General features: G+C 40.9%; 1 protein-coding gene across 2 annotated transcripts in view; it reads right to left on the bottom strand.

The window, feature by feature from the left end:
* The window catches only part of igsf9bb (immunoglobulin superfamily, member 9Bb), a 133485-nt gene that overhangs the window by 90510 nt on the left and 20643 nt on the right, over positions 1 to 22332 (bottom strand). For both annotated transcript variants that reach the window (XM_066645711.1, XM_066645713.1), the window contains exon 2: positions 7363 to 7554. In XM_066645711.1, coding sequence (XP_066501808.1) covers positions 7363 to 7554 — 192 coding nt within the window. The remainder of the gene's footprint in view (positions 1 to 7362; positions 7555 to 22332) is intronic.

The following is a 22332-nucleotide window of genomic DNA, read 5'->3' as shown; positions in this document are numbered from 1 at the left end:
TGGTGATAAATGCACATATCCACACTTATGCGTGTATAATTATGACTGCAACAGAACGCTTCAACAGTACGTGACACATGTAAACACTGAGACTGAGCCCTGGGTGAAGCTGTGTGTAAGAGCGCTGGAGGTTATTACACAGCCCTGCTTCAGTAATGAAATCTAAGTGTTTATGTTTCTGCCCGAGCGCACACACACACTGAGCCCTGATGAGGCGCTTGCTTGGTGAGTCCAGCATTAGGGCAGAGAGTCAGTCTAGGCAGTCTCTGTAAGAGCGGGGGGATGGGAGAGGAGCAATGGGAGAACACTCATAGCCTATGGTCATTACTGACACTCTTTTCCCAGCTCGGTGGAGGAAAAACACAACCCTAACCACAGTAGACGCAGGGAAATCCATCAAGACATTATGGCTGTAGCAGCATGGGTTGCCAGCGACACTTGCCGTCTTCAAGGGTCAAGCACTGATGGGGATTTATGCCTCTTTCTCTGAATTCTGGCGACCGCTCTGAACAGATGGCAGGCAACTATATCAGATTAGGCAAAGGCAATTCGCTTCAAGACAACAGAAGACAGGGATATTACACCAGTCTCTTTATCCTATCAGAGAACTTTCCTTAACAGCAAAGAAGCGTGTTGCTGCCAGCTCTACAAATAAGACATCGATACAGTTACACAACTCCAGGGTCCTCTGGATCTGGATGTGACCCATCCCTTAGGCACTGTCTGTGAAAGGTGTGTGTCTGTGTGGTTTTCCTGTGTGCTCTAGTTTCCTACAACAATCCAAAAGCATGTGTGTATATCAGTGGCTTTGTATAGATATCCACAGGTGTGAGTGTGCGAGCGACAGAGTGTGTGCTGCCCTGTGATGGACCGTTGCCCCATCCAGGGTGTGCTATTGTTCTTTGCCATGCACCCAATGGTTCTGGGAAGATTCAGTACCCACTGCAACACTGATCGGGATGAAGAGAGAAAGAAAGAACAAAAGAGAGAATATAAAGAAAGGACAAACTTATAGAAAAAATGTACGAAAGAAAGAACATGAAAGGACAAGAGGACAAGAGGAATGACAAAAGAAAGAAAGAAAAAGAAATGAAAAAGGAAGAAAGAAAGAAAAAGGATAAAAGAAAAGATGCAACTATGTGCAAAAGAAAGAGCAAAAATGAAGAAAGAAATACTTGATACAAATAGTAGTCTAACCAGTTTCAGTAGGTTAATATGAAAAAAAAATGGCAGTAGACAAATACTGCACTGCACGTTGTGTTTAAGCCTTTTTCAAGCTAGAAACATCCTTATTTTACCTTGCTAGGCCAGAAATATTCCTGTGCACAAGTGTTAGCGTAGCACTAATGTTTTAGGAATCCCAGAGAGATGCTAGCAGACGTTAGCCTTGTCATATTAACCATATTTTCCCTCATTGTTCGATTAAGTTTTGACACCTATGGCCCAAACTGAAGGCCTAGCTCTAATAGTCATTGCTTGCCACTGTGTGACATTGATGTCCATGCGTGTATACTATTTGTCTGCTGTGGGTTAGGAGACACACTCCGGATCTCTGGAGTGTTAATGATGGCAGGGCTCCAGATGTTTCTCCTGCTATTCTCTCTTGTGCTGACACAGAACTGTCACACTGTCATCATCCGCACGCCGTATCCGTCGGCCTGTCCGTCCGAAAAGCTCCGCTTACCACTACCACATGCTCTGAGTCATGACGAGTACCACCAAACAGACCGCTCTTCACTTTCAGACAAGAAAGCCAAATGTGAGCAGCTCAAGATCACTGCTGCCAGATGGCATGATGCCTCCTTAGGCTAGGAGACCTTTCTACAAATCTCTGTCCATAAACATTTCTAAAGACACTTGATCTTTTAGGTAGATGTGGGTGAGAGAGTCTTCTCCCTGCAAAAGCATTCACAAGTTCAGCTTAAAAGCATGCCACCACTTTCTGGAGAAGCATAGATCAATAAAGCTGAGCTGGAAATAGAAAAATGGGTTACGACAGCAGGGATTGGGATGTCTTTAAAGCATTGTTGAAGCAACAATGACACACACTGCTGGTTAAAGATAGTCCTCAGGTGGAGACATTCTGGGGGAGCTGTAGAGGTCAATACAGCAGGTCTCTCTCTCTCTCTCTCTCTCTCTCTCTCTCTCTCTCTCTCTCTCTCTCTCGTGTGTTTTTATGCAGCTTCGGTGCTCTTTTTTATTTTTACAAGGACTACAGAAGGTGACTTTTTCACCTGTTTTTTCATTTTCCTTAAATTACCATTTCTGTTACAAAAGGAAGCCTTTAGCATTGAATATATGTTGAGTCCAGATGTTTAGGCACCAAAAAGTAATGACTCCCAAAGCAATATATCTACTATAAATGAACTGGACAAAGCTCTTATTTATCTGCCATCTTTGGCCACTTCCAGGGATAACCTCACTCTGTGTATAGCATTGATTGAGCTCAAACAGAGGCATGTCAGATGGCATTCTTTAGCTGCGTTTCAATGAGCGGATGATGAGGAATGGTCCCATTGTGGGAGATGAAAGAGTGAGCTTGTCTGGAGCACATTGAATGGCCTGTTCAGAGTGAGATGACTCTCTTTACTCAACAGTGAACTGTGACCGCTGACAGCTCTGCCACTGCTGCAGCCGCACAGGCCTAAACAAAGCAGCGCTGTGTGATAGAGAGCAGACATTTGTCTGATCAGAGGAATGATCACAGGAAATGTGGAGTATGTATGGGGAAGCCCCTAAGCACAGAGGATGAAGGCCAAAAGATGTTCACACACACCCACACACACAAACACACACAGGCATGCACACCTGTTTATTTTTATACTGGGTCAGGATGTAGGGGTGAATATGTCTTAAATGGTGACTACAAAACATTACATAACATTCTTCTAATGCAAGTTAACGTACAAATTTGACCATTTCTATTGGCCCATTCTTCATGACATTTTAACATATTCCCACTGTTGTTATAGTATCAGCAGCTATTTATTGTAGCCTTGTTACTGAAACTTGGGGCTAAACCTGAATATTTGGGTATTTGTATACGTTCGTTGGGTAGGTTTATGGTTTTTAATTTTGAGATTTGGATATTCCTCTTTTTAGCTAAAAGGTAGCAATAAAGGCAATGCTCCAATTCACCCATGTTAAGCCTCTCCAGTGCTAAAAACTCTCTGAAACCACTCCACTCCACCCATATTCAGGCTCAGCAACATAAAAGTCCTTGTACGAATAAACTGAAAACAGCCTAACACACTAACACCGCCTGCTTACAATGAACACCCCCCACCACCCCACGAATATTTGAATGTTCATCGTATATTCCTGCCAAAGCCCTAAAGCCCTAAAAATGGTATTTGGAACAGCACTACTGAAAATATAATGTTTTTCTTTGCTTACAATTGATTGTAAATTTTATTATAGAGTGCAGTGTTTCTTGATTCTAATGTACCCCTGGAAATGGAGCTGGTGAGCTGCCTTTGAAAACCAAAACAATAGTGGCCGTAAAGTTAGGCGTAGTTTACTCATCGTGTATTTGCGTGTTGTTTTTTGGACTAAACACAGCTCTGCGCCCCAGTTCTCACAGATCAGTTTTACTTGTTGCACATTTGGCTTTCACTGGAAATTTTTGTCGGCCGAAGGAGCATATCAACCTCTTTAAAACACCTCAACTTAAATTTACGAGCTGCCGTTGTGAGTCCGATAAAAATAAATGTGTAAGCTGCTGTAGTTTTTACAAGCGGAAAATTTGTGCTGGATTTGAACGAGCTCTGCATTTCTTGATGATTGACATAATTCTGGCCAATCAGCACTCTGCAGGGTTTACACATCACCGTTTAGAACCTACTCGGCTCGGTTGGAACCCCGTGCGAGCTGGGACTGAAAACTTACTCAGTTCCATGGACAAGGTACCAGATTTGGCCAGTGGAAAAGCAAAAGAGCTGTGCCGAGTCATGTAGAGTCATGTAGGTTCCATGCAGTGGAAAAGCGTGATAGGTATACCTTCCTAACGATTCTACTTTGTGACGCATTATGAAACAGTGCTGTAAACTGCTGTGAGAATTTTACACAGTTTGGGATTATTGTAAGGGTCAGAATTAGGGGTGGTTTAAGGTTTAAGGGTGATTCTGGTGCTGGGCAGTATGACCAAAATATTATATCACAGTGTTTTTCAATATTATATCTGTTTCACGGTATTTGCCTTTTTATTTAACCACATTGATTGCGAGACGTATTTCTGCAGTAGAGTGGTTGTACCCTATTCCACTGTCATACGAATTGTACTTTGTACAAAAAAAAAAAAAAAACATTTCCACATTATACAGGTTTGCATGGTCCCACAGTCATAATCAGTTTTCAGAGGGTGGCACTAAATTAATGAAGGAATCACATGGCATGACAGTTTATTTAACAACTTCAAAACTGTAGGCTAATTTTCACAACTTATGTAAACCAGCTAAACTCTGTTAATGTTATCAATCTTTCACCATTTTTTTTTTTTTAACTTTATGTCATGTCCTGTGTTTGTTTTCCCCACCATGTGATCTCTTAGCACATGGCTCTGTTTGTTTTTGTTCGTGTCTCCGCCCTCGTCCTCGTCAGTCTCGTTGGTTATCTGCCCCCCTCGTTATCTGTTCCAGGTGTGTCTCGTCTTTATCATGTATTTAAGTTCCCTTATGTCATTTCCTGGTTATCGGTCATTAGTATTGTTTAGCTCTTTAGTCTGTCTCTGCTGTTTCTCGTTTGTTTTCCCGTGTCATGTTTTCCAAGTCTAGTCTGTCCTTTCAACTATTGTCATCGTTTCCTTCCCACCGTCATTGTAGCAAGTCTGTCTGTTTCTGTTTGATTATAGTTCGCTTTAATAAATGTCTGTGTTATTAGTGTGTGCGTCCGACATCCATGAATCGTGACACTTTACCTTTTAATTAATTTACAACATATTTAAACAAATAAGAGGTATTTAGATGTAAAGTAGCCAGGGCTGCTTGTAAACGGAAGAATTCCCAAATATCTTTATTAAATAACAATATTTAAACAAATAAATAATAACAAAAATCTTAAATAGCAACAATGTGCAACTCCCAGCAATAATACCATTGAGACTTTAGCTCGACAGCATTTGTAGTAAGTGTTTGTTTAGGCCACGGTTTTAAACCCGTTTGTTTGGTTTTAAACCCGAAGTAACTCCAGACAACAGACACGGCTCATTTTTTCAGCAAAAGACCTTCTGGGTCATAATCTTCTACTTCAATATCTGGTACATCATCTGGTTCAGAACTTCTCCTGTTCATTTTCACCATACTCAACAACTCCGTGAATACTTGAGCTCCGTTCCATGCGTGTTTAGCAGCACAGCAAATGAAAAACGCCCCCGTGAAACAATTTACTACCGCGCTGTTTTCCAAACATGGTTAGGATTTTAAACTGGTGTAGCGGGTATATAAACAATTCGGTTTTTGATGCGAACCAGTATACCACCCAGCACTAGGTGATTCTGAACCCCTTTAAGGTTGAACTGTATTCTGCACACATTGTTTGAAACTAGAATGTGTACCAATGCATTCTCAAACTAGAATCAGGGCGCCCACTAGCACAAGGTTAATTGTTCCACATGATCACAACAATTTCACTGGTGTGATCAACAAATATCATCGTTGCACAGTTTTGTTTTTTTCCTCAAGTGCATTATGCCAGGCCCAGTAAGACGGCACCCTAGACAAACCCTTTCACACATATCAGCATTGGCCAAAGAGTAAAGATTCCTTGGTACAGATTGATTCAGCAAGCAGTGGTAGTGGGTTATGGGCTTTTTTGTTTGTTTGTTTGACTGTTTGTTTATTTTTCACATAGCAGCCCAGCACTGTTTGCAACATTGACTTCACCTTCGGTTTTATCATCAAACACTGCGAAACACCTACCAAAATATTTTTACTATCTATTCATTTGCACTTTGTAGCTTTATGCACTATAATGTGATATTCCCTGTGTGTTGTATGATCTTTGGTTCTGACAGTGATTTTTGGTACAGCTGAGCTGCTTCCCTGACTGCTAAAGAGCACAGTCACTTCAGAAAGGAACTAGTGTCGCAGTGCTGCAGAGAGTCTGTCTACAACACATTTAGGTATTGCACATTTGTATGCAATACACTTCATCTGAAGCTAGGTGCACAGTGCTTGGTGGAGCTGCTGGGGGTCTGAATTTGTGAGTCCTTTCACCAACATTTCAACATTTCTGTTCAGTGATTAGGAATGCGTTAAAGCTGCTGCTGCTGGAAAATTCAGCTGAGATTTCAGGAGTGTGAGTGAAAGGGGGGAAAATTTCCTCTCCATCTCATTACCATTCAGCGTGAGCACGAGCCATTAAAATTGCATATCCTGCCCCTAGCGACGTCTGATAAACTATCAGAGTTTCTATGCTTTCATAAATCTGACATGCTCTTAAATGATGCCCTTTCTGTCTCAGACTCTGTATCAATGGTGTAATTCCTAATCTCGATTTGAGAATAAAACATTACATTTGATCTGTCCCCCTCCCACCTACACACCCCAATCACCCACTCCCCTGAAGCTTTCTCTGATCCACAGGACTGCACTGCTTACATCTTCTAGGTGTTTGCTGATTCACACTGTAGTTGACATCACAGAATAACAGGTTTTCCAAATCCGACTTGTAGAGATGTTCTTGTTGTGTTTAAACAGATTCTCTCTGGCATTTAGATAAGCCTGTTGTATAAATGTGAAGAGGAGCTGGGAAAACGGTTGTCCAGTGAAAATGGCCACTAGGACAATGTTTACAATTTTCAGAGGATATTTAAAAAAATAAATTAGACAATACACTTGAAGTGGTCAAAAAAATCAAAAAACAAACAAACAAAAAAACAACCTCAAGATTTTGTTTTTAGACAAAGGTCATTTATCTGACTTTGTAATGCTACATAAAGTGTTATATTTCTCTGTAAAGTAGTGTAGGTGAATATAGACCCTATATGTCTGTTATATTTTATTTTTTTTAAAAAGATTAAAATATTGGAGTAAAGAAAAAAAATAGTGCAGGGAAAGAACAAAAAACCCTTGGGCTTGTACTTTCCCACTTAAGTCTGATTCAAATTAGAAACATTTCTGGGTGGTTTCTCAGACAGGGGATAAGACTGGACTCTATCCTCCTTTCAATGGAAAAAATCAGAATTGAAACTGCTGTGTAGTCCAGGACTAGGCTTAACTGACAAATAGAGCTGTAAATCCACCCACAATTTTATCAGTGCATCCAAAACATCTGTACAAGTTACTAAAACACTCCTTGTGTGTGAGTGATTGTGTGAGTGAGTGTGTGAATGACATAGCACAGTTGTGTTTCTGGTCGGCTCACCGGCGTATTCCGGGTCCACATGGGGAGGGTAGAAGCGGAAGTTGATGAAGAAGGGGATGGGGACTCCGAACTTGAACCACTCCACCACGTAGGGCTGGCCGTTCAGTGGGTGGGCCACGTCACATCCCAAAACCACAGTCTCCCCAGCACGAGCCGTCACAAACTGAGGCTCCTCTCTGACTCCGTGGGCACCTGCAACAACACACACAAACAAACTCAGTGAGGGACATCACAGGCATATGGAAAAACAGTCAGAAGTGGAGCTTGCACTAACAAGCAGTAACTTGGATCATGGCTCCAACAAACAAACCCCAGGACCTTGGAGCTGCGTGACAGCGACATTAACAGTTGCACTGCCATGTTGTCCCCAGCCCTGTACACATTTCAGTGAAGACAAATCAATGTATCACTTTTTCTCCCAGAGTACATTTACAGACTTTAGCCCCCAATGCTGTCACGTACAATGCATCAGCTGCCCTCTATCCCATCTACAACACAGTTTCTACCACAGGACGGTGACCAGGTATTATTTGGGTGGTAAAGTGTCCGCAGCAAAGCACAGACACTAACATGATACTGGGAATTCACTGTGTGGGATTCTGGTGTAAGTGTATTGGAACCGTGATTCTGCTAGAACTCCAGGTATTGTTACACTCGTCAAGTTGACCCTATTTCAGGGCCAACTTAATTATCCCCAGAAATATGAAGGGTTTTTTTTAACCCTCACTTTAATATTCCTTCCTGAGGTCCACTTACGCCAACTGTATCTCTTAAGACAAAATTCTGTCTTCTTGTCCCTTACAAATGAACAGACTCTTTGAAACTAATTTATGTAAATGTGATCAGTGGTTATAGACTGACCTCTGTGGTTTTATGCCTCACTTAAAAGACACTCCAGCATTAATGGATGAGACTACACTGCTCTAGACCAAATAGCATGAATATAAAGGAGCCAGTCTTTGTGCCATCACAACAAAGAATTTTAAACAGGCAGCAGTTTAATTCCAGTATGCCAACTGTGTAGACTAGTGATTGAATGGTACATTTGGAATCAAAGCTTATACACTCACAAAATAGGGGATAGTTCTTTATCCCATGACATGGGTCTTTTAAGGACACCAATGTTGTGTTAGGGGCAGAACAGCAAGTAACAGCAGACCTTCAGCAAGTAAAGCAAAATACATTTATGCCACTAATAAGACTCCAGGCTATGTGTTCTACCAGAGCATTGATTTCCAGTTCATTCTTGCATGAGTAAACTCTATAACCTGATATCGTGTAGCTTTTTTTTTTTTTTATAAATCAATATACACACACTCATTCATCCCTGTTTACTCATCCCTGGCTGGGATCCGCTGCCTTAAGCAGTAGAGAGCCAAACAAAGCTGAAACACTAAGTCCTGCCTTATCTCTCTCATCCCAATTCTGATTAAAAGGGAATTCCATCACGTTTCTAAAATTTCCAGCATAATTCCCTAGCTGTGATGTGAAAGAACCCATTTAGAGAGATTTGATGTGAAATGGTGCATCGTAGAGAAAGTTAAAAAGTTAAACATACTGGTGACAGGACTAAAGAGAGTCATGTAGTAATAATATAGCCATTTAATTTACTATCCAGGTACAGCCGTCAATCTTAGTGGCTGCTAATGTTTTTTGCTTTTTTTAGTTCTAAACAAGTAACATCCACCCCGGTTCATATAAAAGCCACCTCTGTGGGGACCTTCGGAGGCTTTAAGCTCTTCAAACAACCTGTGACAGTCAACAATGCTGTGTCTGACTTGGAAATGCCCAGCCACATCCTAAAATGCAGCACATTGTCACTGTCAGAGGAAGGCCTAATATTTCCAAATCTAAATCCAAAACTTTAAAGAAAATGGGAAAAAAAACCTTCTCAGATCTCCATATAAAGTAATATAAAGCTATTAAGTCCATATAATTTTGCTCTTCTTCTACTGGTCTATACATAAGGAAACATTTACAAAATGCTAAAGGCATTGGGTATTTTCAAATGAATACACGAAAAATAAATATATAAATAAATAAATAAATACAAGGTTTTTAGAAACAGCACATTTTGTCCAGATTTGGCAATACAATCAGCATGAATAAACATACAATACTGCAATCAATATTGCCTTAGGCAGAACAGTGCACTGGCAGTTGCAAAATCCCCAACGGCAAAAAAAGGAAAGCAAAATTGGCGTTAAATAAATGCTTCAACCCACTCTTACACTCCACTCTGCTGCAGTTTCATTAGTGTGCTGTATAAACACAGCAGAGAATCACTGCAACACACACAGATAAACACCATTTCTCATGGCTGAAGCTCACAATGCTTAAAGCACACATTTCTCTCCTCAGTGCTCTTAGAAGCCGGAGTCACCTTGGCTAGAGGTCACAGTGCAGACTGCAGCCGTGGAGTACACCATCTTATAATATCGTTATATGATATTTTTAGATGACAAGCATTACATTATGATTTTCTAGTCCTTGTGTAAGCACAACATCCAGGGCTCCACACTGGTAGAAATAAGTTACATAAGGACACATTCAATGCTGTTTTAAGGGAAGAAAAAAGCCCAGTAAAATAATCCATGGCAGGTTTAACATCATTTCTGTGTAGAGTAGCAGTAATCAAGAAGCATGAGGCCATTTGATACTACTGCTCCATGATAATGCTTTTTACCTAGTGACAGTATGTCATAATGGCCAAAGTGTACACTGACCATGAATATAAGACTGGACTTGGTCTGACACAGCAGGTTTAAAAATGCTGCCTTATTCAGACGCATCATTTCCATAGTGAGACATGTCACAAAGCTGTGGAGTCGAATGATGAAGCCCGCAGTTGTGATTAAATATTCTCGGTTGTCATAGCACTCTCTACTCTCTATCCCTCTTTCTCCCATCCCAGCACTGTCTTTCCCTCTCTCTCACTCTTCCTCCCTCCATTTCTTTCTCTTTCTCCCTGTTCTAATCACGGGTCCCATCTTCCTTTCTCTCTCTCCTTTCTTCACTCCCTTCGCTCCATCCATCCCCCATAATGATGTGCTGATGAGCGGCGCGATGCTGTCTGTGCGTCCCCGTGCGTATACCCCAGACTCCCCCGTACGTCCTCTACCTACTGCAGTACCGCCTGCTGATTGGCTGCCGATGACATCACCGGCGAGCAAAACAAGCTGTGGAAGGTATGACTTCACTGTATATGCATGGTTAAGAGCAACAAGCAGTTAACAAGCTCTTCTCCTCCAGGACTGCTGCCGTTTACAATGAAAGACACAGGGGAGAGGGACAGTCAAACCATTTGATCTTTGGGGGAGGGAGAGAGAGCGAGAGTGAGAGAGCATGAGTGAGAGCAAGGGAGCATGAGAGACAGAGTGAGTGAGAGAGAGTGCAAGAGAGAGTCGTTTATATGCACATTCACATCCTTCAGAGGGGGCCTGAACACCCAGTCTGGTTGATCATTACAGACATTAAAAGAGCCATATCCTACATTTTCCCCCACTTGTTTTCATTGTTGATAAAAACATGAGGATTTTAACAAGACCATTTTTCAACCCTATTTTTATCCTTTATAATTGAACATTGTGATTATGTTCTTTGTGTTTCAGATGGGTTTAAGGAAAGTGCTGCTCTGAACTGCTTCTGAATATTGTGCCTGCGTATTCCAATGCATTGGATTTTGTGACATCACACAAACTGTGGACTGAAAGAGACCTTCATTTCGATTTAAGGACTGGAGAGTGGTATGTTTTGAAGCAATGTTCACATTCTGTAACAAAGTCAGCAAGTGAGAACATTATTTTTTTCCTTAATATTGCATTCTGAACGGACCACCATAAAAATATTTCAATGTGCTCTGCATATTTTAATCTGTTATAGAGCTACCTTATCATCTCATAGCAACATATAAAATACAAAGTAGCTCTAATTAGTTGCAACCATAGTTTATTCGGGTATATTAATTTGTTAGGTGCCACTGCCTTCATATGAAACCCTAAAGTAGAGGCATAAATGATTTTCACAGGTGCAGCAAATGAAAAAAAATCTTGTACAAGGGAACTAGTGACTGGATGAGACTGTCACTGAACAGAATATTTCTGTGAGGAACTAAATCATGATCAAATTTAAAATTATTTGTACACTTGAGACACATGTAATGATTCCATGACAGTCTGTAAACATGCATAGAACTACTGAAGAAAAGGTCTTAATTAATAGGTTGGCAAAGATTACTAAATGAAGAGAACAGCCATCTTTCAGCAGCAATATTTCCTTGGTAACCAGCCAATTCATCTTAAATACACATCTGTCTTCATCAGTAAAAACAGCCACACAAGAGCGGCGATTAACTGCAGAGTGATTAAAGAGAATGAAAAATAAGATTCTAAATGCCCAAACACTGATATTAAATCTTCATTTGATGGTAATGCAACCAGGAAAAGCTCAAAGATCACTCCTCTACGATGAGACTTTTTCCCAGTCTGAGCTCCTGTGATCAAAAAGCTTAGTGAAGAAGCATTCAAATCAATAGAGAGAAAAAGGCATGTGCCACAAACAAGTAGGGTAATATTGCTATGTTTGATAGAGCAAACCTAATGGTATTAATTCCCCCTCAGGTCCCTCATAATTGCTCCACTCGCCTGCATTTACCCAGACAGACAATGACTAAAATATCCTTGAGGTACTGATGAAGCTTTGTTGGAAAAAGCAGGGTTTGGCCTAGTTCAGCTGCTTCAGCCTCAGTCCTGTGGATAGATCACTCAGTGTACTGAATCCTCCCCCTGCGTTCACACATTTTTAAAATTTCATAATTTATGAAATTATGAGTGAAGGGATGTGGTAGGGCTGGGCAATTAATCAAAAATTAATTGAAATCAACATTCAGAACTTCTAACCAAAATATATATTTCTATACTGATTAAATCAATTTTTTCTGTTATGTCACTACTGTGTGTTCATTTACTGTCTCTTTAAAACCACACCACCACACTGTAGTCACATGATTCTGCCCCATCTGCTACACAGAAGCAACATGGAGGAGACTCTAAACGCTGAGACCGACCGAGTGACTCGAGCAGCTCGTAGCAAAGAAAAACACAGCATCTATTGTTTGGACATGTCATTTTTTGACTTTAATTTAGATGACACTGAACAAAAAGATGTAAACACTGAGAAAAACAAAATGTTACAGCAACCAAATACAAACAGTGCTCAAGAGGAACAAGCTCCCAGCAACATTAGAAAAAATATCCCAGCTTTAATACTGGAGCACACTGAACCATTAGGGTCAAAAATACGAAAGCAATATAATTGTTCATTAATCATAACTGTGGTAAAATGTACAATTAATTGTGATAATGATTAATTGCTCTATATTGCCCAGCACTAGGATGTGTCGATAACCTATCAGATCTAAGCATGGTGTCTGCTTTACTCTGCCATTTTTAAACAGTGTGCCTTATTTGGTCCCTACTACAAATGGCACAGAAGCTCATTTTCAAAACTGGAAAGTTCACCTTAAGATTAGAAATGCCCACAGTCAAAGGGTAACCAGTGACTTTGGCGACAAATGTGAAAAATTGCCACACGTACGGGTGAATGTAGGGTTAGAAGGAACCTCTCTCTGGACCATACCCTTGGATGTCAAAAAGGCACAGGTCTGCCCAATTCTCAATTGTCCACTCTCCAATACACTGTCATATCTAACTATTAAGCTTACAGCAGCCTAGCCCTGCCTATGTACACTGTATTGTGCTCTGTATTGACAGCAGTGGATTATTTAGTAAATGCAGGTTATGTATATCAAGGTGAGAAATTAAAATATTGGCCTATGTCTACAACCTTATAATTTCAGGGGTTAAATAACTGACTTATTCAGATGTGAAAGATCCTTCCTTCTGCTTGCTACAACATGCTCTTAGAAGCTCAAAGTGTGCACTTTCAAACTTGATCTCTTTTGACATCCAACACAACCTGTCAATTACCGTCAAGGCGATGGACATGTTGGGGTGACACACCTGCCCTGAATTAAACATAAGAGCCAGAATTCCAATCACGCAGTGTGCTCTGTTAAGCTTGCGCTACTCTACTGTATTTCCCACTTCTGCTGCAAGCCTGTAAATCATTATATTGGCGTTATTGATGAACATCATCTCTGCTCTAATGACTATCCCAATAAAAACACACGCTTCCTATTTGGTTTGCTTGGATGAAGAAAATGTTGCCTCCCTTTGCTTCGATAAATTACCATAAATTAGTCCTCGGTAATAACCACAGGGTAAAGATGTTAAGGGGTTGATGGACTTCTAATTGCAAAGGAGGAGTGAGGACAGTGTATAACTCATCTGAACAGCGTCCAGGCACAAGCATGGCCACTGGAGCAGAGGCTCAGATCACGGTGCCTAGCTCTAACTGGCTGCCATTTCTAATGCACATTTACACAAGACATATTATTCTTAACAGTTTCTTAAGTTTGATGATTTAAGCTACTGTTACTTTTGAAGAATACCATTCACTCCATAAGCAGAAAGCAGCATGCTCTGGCTATAACTGTAATCCCATATACCATAGTATTTAAAAATGTGAACAGTATCTCAAAATGAGGGCTGTATTTCAAAAATATGACGTGTGTGGTGTGCAAGTGCATTTAAGAAAGAGACACAGTTCGCTGGAGAAAAAAGTGCCTCTGCTTCTAAACAGTGTAGAGCTTGTCTTAATTTGCATGTTTTTTTTTTTTATTTTCTGTTCTTCAGTACAACAACCCCCCACCACCCTGCTCTCCTGGCTATATATACATATTGAATCACAGGAACTAAACAACTTCACTTCAAGATAGCCTCCACATTCAATGGACGTTGACATAGAAAGGTTTTATTTCAAGTAATTATGGTGCAATCCTATTGCTCCATTCATCATGAAATTGTCACACAATGTGAAGGCCATCTGCTTTGTTCAAATAATGTAGTAAACTAAAAATCCTCAGAAGTGGTGATACGTTTCTTAGGACAACAACTATTTGATTTTTCACTGATGGTCTGTACTGGGATGCATTAAATTTGGCTAATACAGTAAATTAATTCATAAGATAAAGACCAACATTAAGACCATTAACACTTTATAACTTCCAGTGCAAAGTCATTCGGGTGGATTTGCATTTGAAAGCTCTTGCTGAACATTGACTACAAGCTACTGCATACCATTCACAAACACCAGCAAACTGTGTCCCATATAGAGAGCGAACTTTAAAACAGATACATTTTAAAGCGCACATCTTCAAAGTGCTGGAACGTAAAGCCCTCTTTCTCTAGACTTATATAGGAAGAAAGTGGGTCTTAGGCAGAGCTTCTTACCCCCTGGTGCATGGTGGTATTAGGGGCAGATGGCTGAGGATGGATCAGCGCTCTCTTGGTCGGAGGGTAATGGTGGTATGCAAAGTACTACATACAGCTCTGCTCTCCCTGGATCAGCTCAGAGCTCATCCAGAGGGTGTACTGTTTTTATATACATATATATCACGCATTTACATCTTTGTTTTTTCAAAATATGGTTCAGACTGAAAGGACTTCTCTAACTCTACCTCAGATTTGCTTTACGGGTTTTATCAGGTTAAACTCTTAACACTCCAGGTATTTTTACATGTTTCCTTCCTTGACAAACTAACGTCTTGCACTTCTCCAAATGGCTTTTTACCCTCAGCAAACAGGAAAAACGTTCCTAGATTTAGTCACCTAGATTTATTCTGATATTTAGTATTGTTTCTTCCTCTTTAAGGCTAGACGCGTTGGAAGGGGGGAGCGTTCCCCCGATTGGCTGTAGACTGGGGCCGCCTCCCTCCCTCACCTCCTGTGTTTAAACGGTCTCAGTAGGGAAAGGACAGACAGTGAAAGGGACCTAAGCTTTGAAAACCTATTTATTGTTTTGATCGTTGTTTATTTTGATTGTTGTTTCCACATAAAACTGTCAGCATTGTCTCTCTGCTGAAGCTTGGTTGTTTCCCTGCCTCCTTGGTTGAGCATCGCCCCTGATTGGTCTACAGACATGATGGACGTGTCGTTAAAGCTGAGAGCAATAGCAGAGATCCACAGGGAACATATTTCAGTAATTTATTTATTTGTTGTACATTATTTTGAACCGTTGAGGTTTTTTTTTTTCTTTTTGCTAGTACTCTTTGCACAAACATGAAGATTATTAACGAGTGAATTGACAGAAAGAGTCAAATTTGGTCTTGTTTTGAAGGGGACAACCTATGTAAGCACAAGTATCCTTTTTGTGTGAATTGCGTGTGGGCTCTTCAGGCTTTTTATTTATTTATTTATTTTAAAGAGAGCTCATGTATGAAATAACAAATTATTTTTTTTTAATTCAGTAGTCATACATTTTAGAGTACTGACTTACATTATCAATTTCTCGAGAGTCTTCCCATTCGACTGATGTATAATATGTACACAGTATGTAAACAACTTATAAGAACTGCTGCAGACTAAATGTGCAACAATCTAACGATTTCCCAGTGATCCCAGTGTATCGTGGACAAATTCTTAATTCTTCACGATCTGATATCGTCATATCGCACACCCCTACATACACCTGTTTCACACAATGTTGCATTCACTTTGCACTCCCCTTTGATATTTCCTTCCAAAGGCTCTGAGTGTATCAGATAGCAACTGGGCCTACCCCTTTAATCCTTTCGATTCAACAGAGGACTTAATCCACTTTATATGATTAAGCTTGTGCAGTGTTTGGACTGAAAGAGAACACATTAAATCCAGTGGTGGTTCTAAAAGGCTATGGTTTGTCAGTAAATAACAGAGGTTCCAGCATTCACAACACTGGTTCCAAAAACACTGAGAAGCTGAATATGAAAGGTCAAATCCATTGGCTATTGATCAGAATAGGTCTTTTTTTACATTTGGCCAATAATGAGTGTCAATCAGTGGTGCAAGATACGTGAACCAGGCTTCACTGAAGGGAAATATTTTCAGTCTGGCAGTGCTGTATAATATCCAACACTGACCAAACCAGAGTAATAAACATGGGGGAATCAGAATACAGACTTTAACACCGCTTTGTACATCATACAAAGAGTTAGCACTTAGCAGCACGAACAACCATTCAAGATCTGGTAGATGGCGATAACTATTAACATCAGATGAACAGTAGAAAGCTTTCATCTTTATGCTGTGAGAACATTTTAATGTTATGTGTTTGCAAAGTTCTGCAGCAGTAAATTTACCCAGCTTTTCCCAACTCTTTCCAATCACAGCCCCTTTTAAAAGTATAAACATTTCAAGACACCCCAGTTAAAAAAAACATACATTCTGCATAAAGCCAACAGTCAAAACACACACACAAACACACCATGGAAGCCGTAATTTTCCATAATTTTTTAAATATACTTTCTTGAAATTAAGATTGTAATAACAGCAGATCAAGTGAATGTCAGAACAGATGGGGCCTGTCGTTGCTTAATGGCTGAGGGTTTGATTCCCATGATAGTCAGGGCCAGTGGGACTGAAGGAACAATATCCTCCTCCCTCCTCCACGACTGAAGTGCCCTTGAGAAAGGCACCCAACCCCCAACTGCTGCTGTGTGTGTTCATTGCCACAAATGGGTTAAATGTGGAAGACACAGTTTGTTGTATGTTGTACAATGACTATAAATTGCACATTCGATTTGCTGTTTTATGCAACAATTTGCTCGACACGTCCACTCACAGCGTGAAATCACCGTCCTGCTCCAACGACAGGTCACAAAGAAAATGGCACGGTGGTGCAGCAGGTCACACAGCTCCAGGTATCCTGAGATACCGTTCTCCCCGTGTCCACATGGGTTCCCTCCGTGTTGTTCAGTTTTCTCACACAGTCCAAAAACACATGTTAGTAGGTGTGTTTAAAAGTGTCCATAGGTGTGAATGTGCAAGTAAATATGAGTGTGTCGCCACGCGAAGGACTGTCCCAACCGTGTGCCCAGTGATTCTGAGTAGGCTCCGAGCCCACCATGACCCTGAACTGGATAAGCAGTTACAAACAATGAATGAATGAATAATTCACTAATTTTTAGATACTGACAGATAAGGCCAGAATATTCTGAATTACATCTTAATATATTTTGACTTTATTTTTTCAAATCATTTGACTTTGTTCGCTACTTTAATCTCAAAGCAATCAGTGCTGCATTTTCATGCTAAATTTTGTCACAGTTGCTTTTATTTTAATGTCAGCAACGTCAAAATATATTTGATAACACTCACACCTATGGAGACTTTAACAGAGCTAATCCACCTGCCATCATGAGTTTTTGGTGGATTGTGGGAAGGAGGAAACCCTCAGTGAACTGAAGAGGAACTGCAAATAAACTAGTTTAAATACATGCTTATTTTTGCTTGTGTAAAGTGTTACTGCATCTTACCCGCCATCAGAATCTAAATAATATTAGTAAGGTCTACACTGATCAGATCATCTCTCTGTTAAGCAAAGGCTAGGTTTTTCCTTGAAAATACAGGATTGGATACCATCGGTATTCACGGGACGTGGAAAGAATTTAGCATGGCTGATGTTTGTCGCGGCTGCTCTGAAAAGCCGAAGAGCATGACAGTAAAATTATCTCCTTGTCATGGTGATAAACGGTCAGGGCAAATTCTCATTTGCGTATGACCTGCAATGACAATCTCACTGACGTCTCCACTGCTCTGAGAATGAGAAAATAGCAGCTTTTTCCTGCTATCACATGCTAACAACAAAGCTTCACACCCAGCAGTTAGGCAATAATGACAGGAAAGCACTTAATTGGGTGCTTGATTCAGGCCCGTAAGACAGTGCAGTGGAGGAGCCGGTGGTGTGTTTAATTAATACAGTGTGTTTACAGTGTGTCCTGCGTGCTGGAGTATCCGGCCCTCTCGGCGGGACTCCCGGCTTGTTGTGTGTGACCCGCTGTAAAGAGAACACCCAGAGGAGACACAGTGATCACTGCACTGACTACTGTGGCACTCAACACTACTACTGACACACACAGTATATCAAGGGTCATACATATAACACACTGCAGGTCAGAGATGACCCTTCGTTCATTTAATATCTAGTCATGTGTTTGACCTCCATAACCATCCTTTGTGTTTAAGGTGCTTTTTAAGGGCGAACTGCTGACTGTAAGTTTGTGTAACCTGATCCTAACGCCTCTTGCATTCCACAGAGACCCTCCAAAAACAGAGATCTCAGCTGAAAAACTCTTCAACCCCAGCAACACAGACCACTATAAAACATACTTAAGGGCACATGGCCACACATCTAACTACAGTGAAGCAACAAAGAATTAAAATATTATTTTAACTGCAGACTTGTTATTCAGGTATCATTATCTATTAGCTGAATTATTTATTAAATGAGTAATGAGTCATGAGTAATCACCAGCAATAACAAAAGCATTGCGTAATTAAATGTGAATTACTTTTCATAACTGTCTCACTGAAATCACTGTGTGTGTGTGTGTGTGTGTGTGTGTGTGTATTTCATTTTCTACCTGACTGAATTGAAACAAAGCTACATTACGTTTGAACAACATAACATACATTTGTACATTACATAGTACAGAAAATTAATTTATGCAAGAACTCGTAAGCTAATCGTAAGACATGCTAGACTTGAAACCTGAATTCCTGTAGACTGTTCAGGAACTATTAAACTAATAGGTTATGAGAGAGGATTTTAAATGGAAGCCCATACCACATGAAGGGTTAACGTAACCCATCTGTGATGTTCCATAACACAGTCTGCTGAACTGCAGCTATGTTCATTCATTCATTCATTATCTGTAAGTGCTTATCCAGTTCAGGGTCGCGGTGGGTCCAGAGCCTACCAGGAATCATTGGGCGCAAGGCGGGAATACACCCTGGAGGGGGCACCAGTCCTTCACAGGGCAACACACACACACACACATTCACCTACAGACACTTTTGAGTCTCCAATCCACCTACCAACGTGTGTTTTAGGTCCCTGGAGTTGCGTGACTGTGACACTACCTGCTGAGCCACCGTGCCACACCTGCAGCTATGTTCCAAATGAAAATGTATAATAAAAGTTACCTGCTTGGATTAGGCTGCGCTAACAAATACACTCTTCGTTAGACTAAGAAAAGCTTATAACCGTGAGTGTGTTACGACAAAGTAAAGTGAGAGCTGGGAGAAAAATGTGCTCCTGAATTCCTGGTGTGTAATCTGTTAGACACATATTCATATCTCATAAAAGTAGCAATTTTCCCTTCAATATCCGCCAGCTGTTGTGTGCCTGTGTTGTCAAGACTACCGAGGTTAATCTATCCTCCAGATGGGAGACGTATGATTAAGACTCAGCTTCCCAAACTCCTCAGAGGGCACTGTCTGATTTAGACCCAACTTTTCACCGCGAGCTACTGCTGCGATTCTGTCCCAGTAATGATGTTAGGGGCTGACTCAATACCCACTCAGGCACCGAAAGAAACAAAATATTGGATTTCTCTAATGAGGTTTTAAAGCCTCCTTGACAACTGCTTTTTTTAATTGCTGGCAAATAATCAAAGACTGACAGAGCTGCAGAAATATGCTCCATTTCTACGGTGTCTTGCACATTAAAGGTGAAGAGATGTGGGTCATGTGGAAAAAGGACCTTCAGATAATATCAGTGTGACAGGGTACAAGGGTTAAAGATGCTACACACATACAGTGATCAACCATAACACTACGACCACCTCCTTGTTTCTACATTCATTGTCCATCCTCTCAGCTCTGGCCATAAAGGAGCACTCTGTAGTTCTACAAATAAAGACTGTAATCCATCTGTTGCTATATATACTTTATTAGCCCCCTTTCTCCTGGTTCTACAGTGGTCAGCACTCCCTACACACTACTATAACTACTTGGGTGGTAAATCTACACTACAGATACATGCAGATTACAGGTACTATTTGGGTGATAAATCATTCTCATCAGCCTCGTCACTGGCGTGGCGGTGCTGTGTTAGTATTGTGTGTTGTTCTGGTATGAGCAGATCAAACACAACAGTCCTGCTGGAGTTGTTACGCTCTGTCCACTAACTGGACACACCTACCACATTGGTCCACCTTGTAGATGTAAAGTCAGAGACAGCAGGTCTCTGATGGTCATCCTCTAGTTCATCAGTGGACACAGGACACTGCCAAAAGGAGGCTGTTGGCTGGATGTTTTTGGTTCTCAGTCCAGCAGTGAGACTGGGGGCCCCCTCCACATGGATACATTTTTATTTCAAATCAGAGGACTTTGTCTGCGGTTCACCCTCCTGTGCACATGAAACCAGTGTTTTAAGTCACTGAAACAGCTCACCGTTCTCGTGTTGACAACAGTAACGAAGTTAACGGAGGTTTTCAGAAACGCTCGTCACTCTGCGTCCCCGTCTCTGGCTGAAATGCAAATAGCTCCTCACTCCCTATTTAGCGACTATATAAGTCATTAAGCTACAATGTATATGCAGCTAGCACCAGATGTCAGATTTCCACATATGATATAAGTATAAATTATGATGCTGTATTAAAAATACACAATGCACTCTTAGGATCTAGATTCAGTAATTTCATGAATTATACGTAGGGACTATGGAGTGACATAATATTAAACCAACTTTCTCTCATGTGTCTTGGTGTTTTGAGGTCTCTGATTAATAGCTACTATTGCTATTGCCCCACTGGACTGACATGAGAATGCAGCTATTTTTGTTTTTTTCTGGACGGCGATATTTTCAAAAATGAAGAGAGGAAGATAAAACAGATGTGTGTGGATGGGGCCACATGTTTAAAAAAATTCTGCCGTGTCTGATCACCTCGTACCAGAGCATCACACACTAACACACCACCACCACCACCACATTGCCTAATGCTACCAAGCTTAGACGCTAAATGTTGGAGACACATGAAGATTTTTTTTTTCTTAGGTTGGGGTTGTGGCACTGCTTATAGCAAATAAGTAAAATCTAACCCTTTTAATTACTGGATTGACAATTGACTGTGCCTCAGCACCAAGTCAATACACTTACCACCTCTTTAACATCTGGTTAAAAGGAGAATAATCAATGGGCTTTAAGAGCACAATATTTGAACAGCACTCTGCAACTGACAAAATCAGGGTTGTCCATGGGCATTTTTATGTTTATCTCACAGTAACGAGAATTCTGTAAATTTCAGTAGTCAGTATGAGACTAGATACATAAGAATTAAAGGAAACATCACCCCTCTGTCTCCCTTCCCACTGATACTGATACTGTATTATGAAATTGCCCTTGGGGAGCCCCAGAGCAAAAAATCCAAATGTTACCTAGTGTTCCTTTATTGTTAGATATTTTCCTAAGTGCGTTGCAAATAACACATTGCATTTAATTAAGTATTAAAGTTTGAAATTCTGACAATCAGCAAAATAATTCTATTATCACTTATCAATGTCACACAAGGAATTCTACATCAAAACATTTCTGCTTTGTCTCAGAGGGAATTGTCTGCAGCCCAGGCTTGCCCATTGGTTCATACCTACTATGGACACTGATGTGGCACGATGCATGTGGACCAAGTGACATAACTGTGGACAGAACAGCAAAGCTCTGCAATCTTGAGCATGGAGGCATGTACTACTCGAGCATGGAGACGTGTACTACTCGAGCATGGAGGCATGTACTACTCGAGCATGGAGGCATGTACTACTCGAGCATGAAGGCGTGTACTACTCGAGCATGGAGGCGTGTACTACTCGAGCATGGAGACGTGTACTACTCGAGCATGGAGGCGTGTACTACTCGAGCATGGAGGCGTGTACTACTCGAGCATGGAGGCGTGTACTACTCGAGCATGGAGACGTGTACTACTCGAGCATGGAGACGTGTACTACTCGAGCATGGAGACGTGTACTACTCGAGCATGGAGACGTGTACTACTCGAGCATGGAGGCGTGTACTACTCGAGCATGGAGGCGTGTA

The sequence above is a fragment of the Hoplias malabaricus genome, chromosome 15 (assembly GCF_029633855.1).
Source record: "Hoplias malabaricus isolate fHopMal1 chromosome 15, fHopMal1.hap1, whole genome shotgun sequence".
Taxonomy (NCBI): Eukaryota; Metazoa; Chordata; class Actinopteri; order Characiformes; family Erythrinidae; genus Hoplias; species Hoplias malabaricus.
Note: the sequence above shows the minus strand (reverse complement) of the source record. Positions and strands in the feature narration are given on the sequence as shown.